At 48.2% G+C, this 13,249-nt stretch overlaps 1 protein-coding gene across 3 annotated transcripts in view; it reads left to right on the forward strand.

The window, feature by feature from the left end:
• The window catches only part of PLXND1 (plexin D1), a 63,086-nt gene that overhangs the window by 16,430 nt on the left and 33,407 nt on the right, over positions 1 to 13,249 (forward strand). For all 3 annotated transcript variants that reach the window (XM_015874847.3, XM_085516668.1, XM_085516669.1), the window contains exons 4-14: positions 173 to 273; positions 972 to 1,101; positions 1,590 to 1,764; positions 3,224 to 3,332; positions 3,925 to 4,027; positions 6,086 to 6,190; positions 7,661 to 7,750; positions 8,538 to 8,631; positions 10,947 to 11,110; positions 12,368 to 12,519; positions 12,685 to 12,784. In XM_015874847.3, coding sequence (XP_015730333.2) covers positions 173 to 273; positions 972 to 1,101; positions 1,590 to 1,764; positions 3,224 to 3,332; positions 3,925 to 4,027; positions 6,086 to 6,190; positions 7,661 to 7,750; positions 8,538 to 8,631; positions 10,947 to 11,110; positions 12,368 to 12,519; positions 12,685 to 12,784 — 1,323 coding nt within the window. The remainder of the gene's footprint in view (positions 1 to 172; positions 274 to 971; positions 1,102 to 1,589; positions 1,765 to 3,223; positions 3,333 to 3,924; positions 4,028 to 6,085; positions 6,191 to 7,660; positions 7,751 to 8,537; positions 8,632 to 10,946; positions 11,111 to 12,367; positions 12,520 to 12,684; positions 12,785 to 13,249) is intronic.

A 13,249-nucleotide genomic window follows, 5' to 3' on the forward strand; every position in this document is an offset into this window, starting at 1 on the left:
CAGCTGCAGCACTAGGCCAGTCCAGTCACACTGACTGCAGTGCTCGCTCTGTGCTGGTGGCTGCAGCAGTGCTGGGCTCTGCACCTTGCTGCCAGCTGCTCCACCACAGCCAGGTGCAGCATTTCTGTGGCACTATGAAACATTTGGATGCAACCATGTTGTTGTTGTGCAGATGACCCGAGTGAAGGTGGCTGCCTGTGAGCAGTATTCGACGTGTGCAGAGTGCCTGGCTGCAGCAGATGCATACTGCGGGTGGTGCACCATGGAGACCAGGTAGGACCTACTGTGTCCGATGTGGGATGGCAACAGCTTTGGCCCTTGAGGCCACAGACAGGCATTCTTGGCAGCTTTGTATTTCCACCAGTCTTCGTTCTGTCATCACAAAATAAACACTTTTAAAAACACTCACGCATGTTCTCCTATGAGATGCACTTTTGAGCCAGCATATAACAGTAGCTGCTACACTGCAGGTAGCTGCCAGTGCAAGGAACATCTTGGAGGCATCCAGCCATGGGACTGCTAACCCCAGCACCCTGTTAGAGAATGTCTATAACCCTTGCAGTTATTAGTTATGGGTAGGAGACAACATTCAAATGGAAGTTACAAATGTAGACTGAGTATTTACAGACTGAAGTCAGGCAAAATTTCACCTTCCCTTCCCTGTTCTCGGCTGAGCGTGGCCTGCTCAGTTCCCAAGTTGCAGTGTTGGTGTTCTGAGGCAGGCAGAGACCACACCAAGGGGTTGTTGAATATTACAATGGAAGGGATCTCCAGGTAGAGATTTCCCTAAAACCCAGTAGTGCTGATGGCTGCAGTGGCTCTTATCATGGCACCAGGTGCTCAAATGTGGCGGCTTTCTCCTTAACTGCACGGATGGAGGCAAAAGGTCTCAGGCTCTTCACAGGGGTGTCAGTGTATTTATCAACTGTTTTGTGAATAATCAAGCACTGGTTGTTCCCTTTGTCCTGCAGGTGTTCTCTGCAGCATGAGTGCATGAACTTCACAGAAGCCAATTTCTGGGCAAGCGCAAGTGAAGGAGTGCAGCAGTGCCCTTCAATGACCATTTTGGAGCCTGAGATTAATACTGACAAAGAGAACCCGGTAGGATTGATTGTTTTCCACTCAGGGTGGTGACACACTGGAACATGTTGCCCAAGGAGGTTGTGGATGCTCCATCCCTGCAGGCATTCAAGGCCAGGCTGGATGTGGGTCTGGGCAGCCTGGTCTGGTGGTTGGCAGCCCTGCATGTAGCAGGGTTGTTGAAAGTACTGATCATTTTGGTCCTTTTCAACCCAGGCCATTCTATCATTTTTCTATGATTCTATAGTTCTGTTGTTCTAACCATGTGCACATCCCATGGGGACTGTGCAGGGGCTAGGCAGGCAGGTGCTGTGGGCACTTTGTGTGTCAGCTGATAATGCACCAGTTAGAGTGTTTTTAGAGTTCAGAATGCACAAAATGAGGGCATGCAGCTGGCTGTGTGCTTGTTTTGGAGTTCCCAGCCTATGAAACACTTCTGAAGCATGCTAAATATGAATGCTAAATAACTTCTAAGCAAATAACTGATTTTTTTATTCCCTCAATTGTAGGTCCTGATAATACAAATAAATGGAACTATCCCGAACCTAAACGGAACAAACATTTCATGCGATTATGGAAATAATATCCGCACTGTAGCCAGAGTTGCTGGAGATTATGCAAACCAATTTATTTACTGCAGTTTACTTCCACGTCAGAAATACCCTGCATTTCCAAAAGACCAAGGTATGGGAAGGAATATAAGCTCAACTCATTCTCACCACTGCTATGGAAATAGTTTTTCATAGGCCTTTTTATGCCTACTTGTATGTGCAGATAATGCATATGGAGAAAAAAGACCCAAACTGTTCCTATTTCATAGGGCATACGACTTTAAAGTGTGGACGTTCCACCATCTTCACATGGATTGGCAGTATTTCAAACCTGCTAGATTTTGTTCTAAAGAGCAGGATGTAAAAGTTCATTCCCATGCTTACTGTACTGAGATTTATCTGGTTAAAGTTTCTGCATTAGGTCAGTAAGTACTAAAACAAAACCGGTTTAGCCCAATGTGTTGCTACCTCTGTTGATACTTCCAATTGCTTTTGCTTAAGCTCCATTTGAAATATGCAGTGCTTTTCAGGAATTCAGGAAGAAGAGCAAATGTGTACCTAAAGAGAAACTCTAACCTTGTTTGTGCAACCAAAAGCCAGTCTGACACCTTCCAGTTTTCCCTGTTTTCAGAACTGGCCATTATCTCATGCCCGTGCTGCAGCAGCTGGCAGCACAGTGAGCACCCTCAGCCCTGCCTGTTTGCAGCCCAGCTTTGCACCCGAGTTGCCCAGAGCTGAGTGCTCAGGGACAGAGTCAGCGCTGCTTCCTTGCTCCTCTGGGCAGTGTGGTGCTTCCTTCCAGAACAGATGTTAAATTTTTATCTTTCAAGCTTAGAGTGAATGCCCTATTGAAGATGACTGACTTCAGTAGGGGAAGCATTAGCCAGTCCTTTTGAAAACTCTACTTTTCATAAGCAAGTTTATAAGGCTGCATTGTTTTTCTCCCTAGCAATCCAAAGAATGGAAGATTATTAACTGTTTTGTATTGTTAGTTACAGCAATGTCCAGATGAATTTCAGGAATCCAGTGCGCTGATTTATTGTACATATTCTGAAAGAGGCATTGTTTCTTGTCCCTCTGCTTATATGGCAAAATTGTGGGGGGAAAAAAAACAGAAGCGATTTTTGTATGTGGGGGAATCAAGCATAGCAGCACGATGCAGCCAAAAAAGGGATCTCCACTCTTTCTCTGGGTTTGTTGTCATGGGGAAAGTGAATGGAGGTTTAAGACATGTTAACCAACAAGTTTTAATTACCACATTTTTTTTGAAGATATCATTTAGCACCCACTGTATGCAAAGACAACCGTTAACTCCCTACTTAACACTCACACAAAGCACTGGAATTTTCTGCTGAAATTTGCAATGTTCTTTTGGCAAGGGTGTTGTAAAGTGTTAATTTAAGAGGGAAGAGTTTGAAGTCAGAGGGCACAAGATGAATGGTCCAAGCTCTAAAATGCAGCTTAGAGGAAGCCCTAGAGAAAACAAATCAGATTTAGCTGCTGTTTTCCCAAGGGTCTCTCTTGTCTTCTAAGAGTGAGCTCCAAGGAGCGCGGCTCTTGCAACCCAGTGTTCTTTGGCTTCATTCTCTCAGACCACGTGACAGTCAAAACAGCTCTCCGGGTCAACGGCAAAAATATTATCCAGGCCAATTTCACCATCTACGATTGCAAAAGAACTGGAAACATTTACCCAAAAAGAGCGTGAGTGATCCGTATTTGCATGTGGAACTGCTGCCTGGGGCTGTGCTGTGGCAGGGCAGGATGCTGGTGGCTCTGATGCCTGCAACTCCTGCTGCCATGCACTGGGGAAATGGGGACAAATCCAGCAATTTGAGGCCAGAAGCGTGTGCCTGGGTGGTGAAGACCTCCAGTCTGGGGTTAATTGGGCGAGTGCAGTGCCTGCCAGCCCGACGCTGGGGGGGGGTCTGGGCAGGATTTGGCAGGAAGGTGGCTGCTGTGCTGCCAGAGACTTACAAAGGAGGGTCCTGGTGGCATCTCAAGCCATCTGGACGTGCTGGCTTTTTTAAACAAGAATAATATTTCTGTATGAGACATGTTCTGTTAACCCTCAGGCAGCCAAGCCAGCCTCCCTCACAGCACATTGGGGCGGGTGGCTCTGTGCGTATTCCCAGCCTGCTCAGGTGGAAGGAGAGAAAATGTCAGTGCTGGTGGTGGGAGGGTTTTTTCCTGGGCACATTAAAGATTGAACACAATCTGTGAAGATTCACTGTGTGACTCAGCTCTGCTGAGCACCTCCAAATCTGCTTGTCACTCCTCACCTTTGGCATTGCAGGTGCACCAGGTGCCTCTCGACCAAGTGGAAGTGTTACTGGTGCCCCTCCAGGTACATGTGTGTCTCCAACCACTCATGGTGTGAGGATGCGCTGCAGATGAGGGTAAGACCTGGCACCACTGGCAGTACTCATGTGGAGGAGAAAATCACCCCTCTCCAAATTAAAGCTTTTGCTAACCTGGAGCCTCAATGTGTTCCCACTTCTGAAATTTACATGGAAGTTAATTTAAATAAAATTGGCTTTTTAGTGATCATTCTGCCATAGATGTGAGCCAAGCTTTCACACTGGTCTTTTGGCAGTGGTGTTCTGAGCCCCATCTCGGCTCTTCCAGAGCTCTTTGTGCTTGCTGCCCTGGTTGTTCAGCCCTGTCAGACCCAGTGGGGTGCTCCAAGAGCCTGAGTGGAACATGTACAGCATATGGCTACCCCTCACAGTCCTGTCTGGTAGCAGAACATTATGGAATGTTTCCTGCCACCGCTGGGTCACAGCTGGTGGATTGTTCCTTGGGAATGCAGGACGTATTTCTTCTGCTTTGTGAATTGTTTCTGAATGGATTGTGCTTTTCTGTGAATGCCTTGGCTATTTATAATTAGCAGTTTAGGAAAGCGCCCTTTGCTTAGCAAATGTCCTGTTTCACAACATACCTGGTGTTTTATCTTGCTGTCTGGATCGGGACTAAGTAGCAAGCCACAGTCAGACCAGGCACAGTGCTGGTTTGGGCACAGTCCCATTCTGTCTGTGGCCTTTCCAAGCACTCTCCCAGGGAACAGCTTGCAGGGGAAGGTGCTCTGTAGCCCTGGAAACGTGGCTCCTCATGCTGCATTCTGAGCTGTCAGTAAATAAACCATTGCTGGTGTGGCTGCACCTGCAAAGAGATCTGCTGGGATGCCAGCATCACACTGGCTTTGTCCACGGCATCTTAAATACTCAGACCTTTCACCCTCCTCCAGACATGAACAATATACTCAGCTGGAAGGCTGTTTCTACCTTCTGATGAACAGCGGAAGAAAGGACTGCAAGGCAACGAGTTAATCAGCCCTATAAAGTGTATTTATCTAGCCAGCCATGCCAGCTGCTGTGACATGCAAAGGCACACCAGGCCATAGACGCATTGGAATGAATTTTCAGCTGCAGCCCCACTGCTTTTATTTTAACTCTTTTGGTTCAGCTCAAAGAAGCCTGGGACTGAAGTGTCTTTCAACAGCTTTGCTCTGTTGTTCTAATTCTCCTAGCATGGGCATCTCTGTTATTTCGTTTCCTTGTTTAGGCAGCCCCGAGTGTGCCTGATGAAGGCAAGCTGTTCTTCCTGCAGCCACATGGCCCTCACACAGCTCCCTGCTCTCTCCCACCTGTCTTGGGGAGGACAGGCTGCCCTACTCCATTGTGCCCCTTGGAGCAAAGCAGGAGCAGCAGCGTGATCAGCAGTGGGCTCAGTGCAAGAGGGCAAGAAATGCTGTCTGCTGAAAATTATTCTGCATAATGGCCCAAATATTTTGTTGTCTTTTACCCCAGTGGCTCCACTGTCAAAGGCATTAATCTGGATATACCGTGGGGCAGTGCAATTTACATCTTGTGAGAGAACAGGATGGGCCTGTCATACAGATTTTAATTCTGAATCAGCCCCAATATCCGAGCCATCAATTTAAGTGAGAACAAAAGTGAGGGACAGATGACCTTTTAAAATCATTTTTCAGCTTCATTTAGGCCTTTCATTGCAGCTGTCCTCCTGCTGCAGTCCCCTTCCTGAAGCCCCCTGCAGCCCATTATATCCATGCCTCTATATGCACACACAAGCCTGCACGCTTCTGAAATAACAACACGCAGGAGAGAGACTGCAGAAATGAAATCCCTGCAGGGGCTGCAGAAACACGCAGACGAGACATCAGCTCCCAGCCAGCAGGATGGTCATGCCTGCAGAGCTGCCTTGTGGGCTGCACCCCTCCAGTGTCACTCCAGCCCTCAGTCCTACCACTAGGGTATGTGCAATGAATGAGCTGCCCAGACCGGCAGTGGTGAAGTGCATGCAAAGTTGTGCTTTGGCAAGGAGAACATCTGTCCTGATGCAGAAGGATGGGAAGTCTAGAATCACTGCAGATGCTCACAATACACCCTCTAACCTCTCTCTTTTTTTTTTTTTTTCCCTTCCTTTATCTGTGGCAGAATAAAATAGACTGCCCACAGATTGTACCAGCCCCGCTGGACCCAATGCCCACAGGAATGTCACGAGACATCACCATCACACTGGCCAATGCAATCTTCTCTGAGGTAGGTGAGATTCTAGAAGGAAAGGAAAGCCAACCTGGCTATGTAATCTGGGGTGGGCTCAACTGCAGGGTGTCTGAGTGCAGTCTGGGTTCTGCCTTAGGGTGGGCGATGGCACCAGGCCCACTTGTTATTTTCTGGCAGTCACACCAGAGCCATTTTTTGTGTGTGAAAACATCCTTTCTGTAAAGTTTTCTGGTGTGCAAATTGTAGCAGGGCAAAAAATGGGAGCGGACATCCAGTGCTGCTTTCTGAAATGTTCATACCACAAGGATTCAGAGGAATTTGGGCGAGAAAAGCTGAGCACTGGGGGAAAAAAGCTTGTGACTGAGCTCTGGTATTTGTAGAAGAGTGCTCTGTCGTTTTGGGTCAAGTCTTCAATAGGGCCCCTGGGGCTGGTTTGCAGCATGCACATGGAGGGTGCTCACATACCAGGCATCCAGGGGACTCCTCTTCCTTGAGAAGAAACCCTTTGAGAAGGGGTTTGGAAGGAGGGAAGGAGCTGTGTGACCCCACGAGCTCCCCTGGCCCAGCCCGCACTGCTGCTTCCTGTGTGAGGTCTGGCCTTTGTGAGCACGGATGTGCTCCTCTGCAATCAGCAAAAAAGGGCAAGAAATCCTTCTTCCTCTGTGGATACTGGAGGTGGCTGGAGAGGAAGCCATGCCACATGTAACGTGATAGGAAATGAAGTCATCAGGAAAGGAGCTGAGGCTCCTCCATCCCCAGGGGTGCTGCTTCCTTTTGCCACCATCTGAGGGGCCATCCTGGGGCACCACCAGGATCCCTCCCTGCCTGAGTGGGCTGGATATGCTGCACAGTGAGGTTCCCCTTCCCCTCCATGCCAGGAGGCTGCTGATTTATTTCATCTCTATTATCGGATCTGTCCATTTTAAAGAGCAGTTGGGCCTCAGTAGAAGCAGAGCAGCAGCCTGTTTGGAGATAGGAGTTCTACCTGATGGATTGGGCACTACAGTAACTCGAAGTTGGCAATCATCCCTCATGTTATCAGTACAGAAGCATCGAAAATCTGCCTTTGAACATCCTCCCAGCTCGATCCTCATTTGAATTAGAGGTCTACGTGGTGCAGCTGCTGGGAGCTGAAGAAAGGTGGCTTTGAGCCCAGGTCCCTTCCAGTGTCAGGTGTGCCTGCAGGGGACGCACTGACCCTCGGTGTGTGACAGGCCAAGCTCTGAGCCGTGTGGCAGGGCTGCCCCATGCCAGTGTGCTTGCAATAGCACACAGGGCACACAAGAGCCAGGCAGTCTGTCAGCACACAAACAGAGCGGGATTAACCAGCAGCAGAGCTCAGCCCTGCTGACAGTGTTGGCCTATAACTTCTCTGACCCTTGTGCAGCCCAGGCACTCGTGTCAGAAGCTGAGGAAGTCATAGCACTTGTTGCATCCATTGATGGTGGTGCAGAACTGCAGAACGCACTTGCTGTAGTCCTTCAGTTGTTGTCTTCCCTTCCCCAGGAGACAACCCTGGAGTGCCACTTTGGGATGGAGAGGACGTTTGAAGCCCGCTGGGTGAACTCCTCTGCTGTGGAATGTGTCCATGTGTTGGTGAGTTGGGGTGAGGCCATGAGTCCCCAGTGCTGTAGGGCAGGGCCAGAGCTGGGAGATCATCCCCTGATCTCTCATAGGGCGATTGAAACCTTCTCCCCTCCTCCAGCTCCGCACTGTCAGCTGCAGCATGAAGCAGTTTAGTGCCCCAGGCCTGGGCTTGCTGCATGCTGCTGTCACAGCCCTGCTCAGCTGGGGCTTTGGGAAGGAGCTGGCTGGTTCATCTTGTTAAATGGAAAAGCTCAGCAACACAGACAAAATTCTGGCCATCTTCCAGTGCTGCTAATTCTGACTCTTTACTTTTGAAATAGGATTTGGACTAAGAAAATACTCAGAATCACACCAAAGAGTGGTGTGCAGTTTCTACAGGACAAAGTGCTTTTCTGAAACGCAGCAAATATTTGGGCTCCTGCCGGTGGGAATGCTAAGAGGCCAGAGAGGAGCACTTTCCCTTCCCATCACCTGCAAACCCCGTATCACGGCCCAGCACTGAACATGTGCGGACTGGCCAGGCTTTTAATCGTCCTGTCTGTTTCTACTGACAGTGCCATCAAAGCAGAGCTCAGCTCTCATCACAGTGTGTGCTGTGCTTGTTTGCCTTTTGTTGAGACCAACAAAACCACTGAAAGAGAAAATACCCTTCCCCTTCTTTCCTTCTGCTACCAATGAGATCATGCTGTTCTGAGAAGCGGTGCTAACTGAGCAGTGTTAGTCAGTGCAGTGTGCACAAGTAACCTTGTGTTTTACTGAATGTCCTTAGCTTTTGTTCATTGGTGTTCTCCTGCAGCTCCACACGTCAGAAAAAAGCCATCTCTTCCCAATAAACCTTCAGCTGAAGGACAGACCCGACAGATTTATCGACAGTCCAGAGATGATGACAGGTTTGAGTTGAAAATATCTTTGTTCTGTTCCTGTCTGGTCAGTGTGAATGATCCTAAAATCCCAAAAAAGTTTATGGGCTCAGGAGAGATATGGCTCAGATGGACACAATCCTTCTCTTTCTTTCCAGAGCATGCACAAGGCGTATTTACCCTCACTTGTTTGTCTGCAGATGTGTGCACAGAAACCAGAACACTCACTTTACACCCAGGCAAATCCAATGCCTGTCCTTGAGTGTGTTGATGGCCTCCCGCAGTGTGTGGGATGGAGCGTGTGGGGGCTCAGATGCAGGGCCACGGGAGTCCCGGGTCAGCAGAGGAATGTGTCGTGAGCAGATAAGGGATGGGGAAGGGCCCCATCATTGCCCAGGGCCGCGGCATCAAAGATCAGCAAGCTGTAAAAATTGAGCCTTTTTTCTTCTCCTGTGCTGACAAAGAATGAAATGTGTGGATGGATTTCACTCATCCTGCTCTCTGTCTCTGGGAAGAATGCTTGGATTCCTAAAAAAGCCCTTGCTATATCAGCAACTGGAAGGCAAAAAGTCAGATGAGAAATGCACCCAAAACAATGCATTTACATAGGATGAGCCCAGCCCAGCCAGCAGCGACAGAGCTTGCGCAACAGCCTCTGCTCCCTGTCTGGCCAGAGCCCCACGGCTACACCCAGCTGTATGCTACTGCTGTGTGCAGAATCTTTGGGACCCTTTCCATCTCACTAGTGTTAGCAGTTCCATACAAGGTATTGATCTGTACTAGATGTAAAGGAGAACTAGGTCCTTAAATATGAGATTGTCTTTGGAGGGTGGCTGTAGTATGTCAAGAGACATTGGCACTATCAGTCAGTGACCACAGATAAAAAGGTTTCCCTGTAGTAAATCCCAGTGTATAAAGGAGATGTATCTTCCAAAGGTTTTAAATTATCCACATAAGCATGAGCCATGTTTTCCTAGCAGAAAGAAGATAGTGTCATTTTAAAATTCTTTTTATTTTTATTTTTATTTTGAGATACAGAGGGGTAAGAGATTTGATACGGAGAAGAAGGATGTTTGAGCTAAGATCATTTTGATTTGCAGAGGAGGATTGTTAATTCCATGTGTGTTGGAATCAGGAAGGCAGTGCAGAGAGCGGAATCCACATCTCTTCCTGCAGAAGGGGTTGGTTTTGTGGCCTGTGCTGACATCAGTTTGAATTTGCCAGAGTATTTGGAGTCCCATGGGACTGCTGTAGTTTCCTGGCTCCTCGCCTTGAGCAGACTGATGCAGCTGAATTGGCGGACACTTGCAAACAGAGAAGAAGACTTATAAGTGTGTCTTTTATACTGAATTTAATTGAGTTTTACTGTTGTTTTCTGGTGTTTCCTGATATTTATTAGCCTTTATTGTAAGCTGTGTTTTGGTAGCTCACTGAAAGAATTCCAGCTGGCTGCTGTTGGGTGGAAGACCAACCAGTGTAACTCACTGGTAGGCACAAACCGAAAGGAGATAAGCTCAGCTTTTTATGGAGAATGGGAGATCCTTGGTGCCAGTGGTGTTTCACTGGGATAAGCAGCGGCAGACTGATGAGGGCTGAGAGACTCATTAGTTGTTTATGAAGCACTCTGAGATCTTCCTGTGAGTGTGAGTTTCACACATGAGTGCTGCTTTATTTTATGTTTTCCTGCAAACTTTCCTCTGGGAAAAAGGGTGTGAAAGCATCGTTTCCTGAATGTTTCTGGCTGCTTATCTCAGCGGATGCCCACAATCCAGTGGTAGAAGGCTTTGGGCTGGAAAGGAAACGTAACCTATGGCACTAACTAATGAAGAGGTGAAAGTCATGTAGGAAAACGATTTGAAAGCTGAGCAGATCTGAAGGGAGAAATTGGTGAAAGGAATCTGTGATCACTGAGCAGAAAGTGAATGTAAACATTGTACAAAGCATTATAGCAATCACATTTTTGTCCCCGAGTGTGGAAGCAATGTGATTGCTGTGCTAAATGATGGGGCCAGCCTTACCAACCAGCTTCCCATGTGGATGCGGAGAATTAGAAACGTGTAGCATAAACTGACAAAAGGTTCCAAGTCTGAGTGTTTGTTTTTCATAGGGAGGAGAACAGGAAAAGAAAGTGCTAAATTATATTGCAGTGATAACAACCAGCCAGTCCTTCTGGGAATTCTGCAGGTTGGCAGCCAAACACCACTTTGTCTTTGCTGTGTCTACAGGCACTTCTGCTGTTCAGCTTAATAAAGCTGTGGGGGCTTTTGTTACTGCCTAAAGCTAAGCTAAGCTATGAAATCCTCGGGGCCAGAAGCTCACGTTTTCTGTTGTCTCTTGTGGTGTAGTGGAGGTGTACAACTGCGCAACAGGAAGTGCTGACTGCTCCCAGTGCCTTGGCAGGGAGGACCTGGGACATCGGTGTGTCTGGAGCGAGAGCAGCTCCAGCTGCAGGCTGAGCACTGAGTCTCCCCTGCCCTCAGACGTGTGTCCAGCTCCTGAGATTAAGAAGGTGAGACTGGGTGGCAGTGCAGAGGGTGTACGGGGCAGGGAAGGTGCTGGCTGTGCTGTCCCTGGCTGGGGTCTGTGCTGTAGACCTGATATAAGGCAGGGTCAAGACAAGTGCTGAATTATTAACTGAGCTTTTATGTTGTCAAGTCACCTGAAAATAGAAAACCACATTCCAAAATCATCTTGCTAGTAACAAGATTCAGCCTTCTTCACAATAGCAGGAAAAACGGAAGCACCATCAAAATGTACTAGGGATGGGTGCTGGGGTTGGTAAAGCAAGAAGGATTTGGAGGATCAGCTGAAGGATTCTTATCAGAAATGGCATTTAATGGAGCACAGCTGAAAATGAATGTGAGCTCTATCTCCAGATACATGCTCTGCAGTTTTGCTGGGATTAATAGTGGTGGAGAGGCCTTTGGCATTGTGCATTTTGAAACAGATTTTATTTAAACTCCAGTTGAATTATTGTTTGGGAAGGTATTTGGATAGGGGGTTCTGCTTAGAGAGATGGTGTGAGCTAAAAAAAATTCTCCCTGATGAGTAGAAAAGAAACTAAAGGGAGCAGATCTTAAAACAAGCTCACTAGGAAAGGAGAGGAGGCTTGAGAGGGAAAACAGCTAATGTGGCCATTGTAATACAAGGTTTCTGTTCTTGGGAGGCATGTGGTGATAGCTGCTCAACTTCCATGTGCCATAATGCTGCACAGAGGGACTGCAGGGACCCCCACTGTCTACATCTTCCCTCTTGTCACCATGGGAGAGAGCTGCTCCTCCATGAGCAACTCCTTCTCTAATGCACATCGAGCATTATCAGCACCTTGCCAGGAAATAATGGAAGGAAACTACAGTTCAGGTTGTAAAGCGCCATGGAATTCTGTTGCTATTTCCTTAGTAGATGGTAAATCCAAATTCTCTGGAGTCGCACAAGCAAACAAGGCCTTGCAGAGACCTCCTGCAGGCATGGAGCATTGTGGTAGGTGAGGGAGGGTACTAAGGCTGGCAGTAGGTGATGGTCAGCCCTGAGTGGGGAAGGAGCTGTGACATGTGGCTGATACTGGGATGTGTTGACAGAAGCCTCAGCTCATGGCCTCACCAAATGCACTCTGGTACTGGTTGGTGTCACCAGGCAGTTTACAATTGCACTGTCATTGCATTTGCAAAGGGAAAAGAGACCTGTCAGAATTGGAGAGATTTATCTAACCCATTTGATGGGGAAATAATACTGGCTGTTTCCTCCATTATCTCCCTTGGTGCTGCAGATCGAGCCACTGCGTGGGCCACTGGAGGGGGGCACTCTGCTGACCATCCAAGGGAGGAACCTGGGCCGCCGCTTCAGTGACATCCAAGGGGCCATCAGGATAGGGAGCGTGCCCTGTGTGCCACTACCAGACAGATACATTGTCTCCGAGACGTGAGTGCCAGGGAGGGGATGAGGTGGGATGGCTGTGATGGGTGGTTTGGCCTCAGTGACCCTTGGGGTGGCTGGGGAGTGGGATGGCTGGGCTGGGAGCAGTGCCCAGCACTGCAGGAGGAGCCACGGCTCTGCCCGGTGCTGCACAAACCTTCTGGCCTGCAGGATCGTGTGCCAGACCGGGATGGCTCAGGAGGTGTTTGCTGATGTGGTAACAGTTAATGTCAGCCGGGAAGGGAAGTCTCGGGAGCGGTACTCCTATGTGGTAAGTAACTGCCTTGTGGAGGCTTCTTTGGTGACCCTCACGCTTACGTTCCTCATACCCCTTAAAACAAACCTTGACCTTTCAATCCCCCAGCTGCCTGTGTTCTATGGCAAAACTTGACAGAGACCATGAAGAGCAGCCGACGTGTTTTCTTTTCTATAGTTACCCAAACAACATCAGCAAACCCAGGCTTGAGAGTGAGAAGCAGGACTGCTGCCAAGGTGTCAGTTTTGCATCAAGAGATCAGGCTTCCATTCTCAACTCTTGAGATGGTTCCTCACTTGCCCTACTTGTATCTGTGTTTCTTCAGCTATATAAGAGGAGTTCATTTTTCTTCCTTTTCTTTTACGAAAGTGCCTTTGCAACCTGCAAGACTTTATATGAATTGCAAAGTCTCTTGCTATGTAAGCTAGGTACCATGAATTGCTTAGAACTGATGTTTTTTGTTGCAGAGATTGTCTTAGT

Source organism: Coturnix japonica, chromosome 15 (genome assembly GCF_054131305.1).
Source record: "Coturnix japonica strain WE chromosome 15, WE-NBRP24, whole genome shotgun sequence".
Taxonomy (NCBI): Eukaryota; Metazoa; Chordata; class Aves; order Galliformes; family Phasianidae; genus Coturnix; species Coturnix japonica.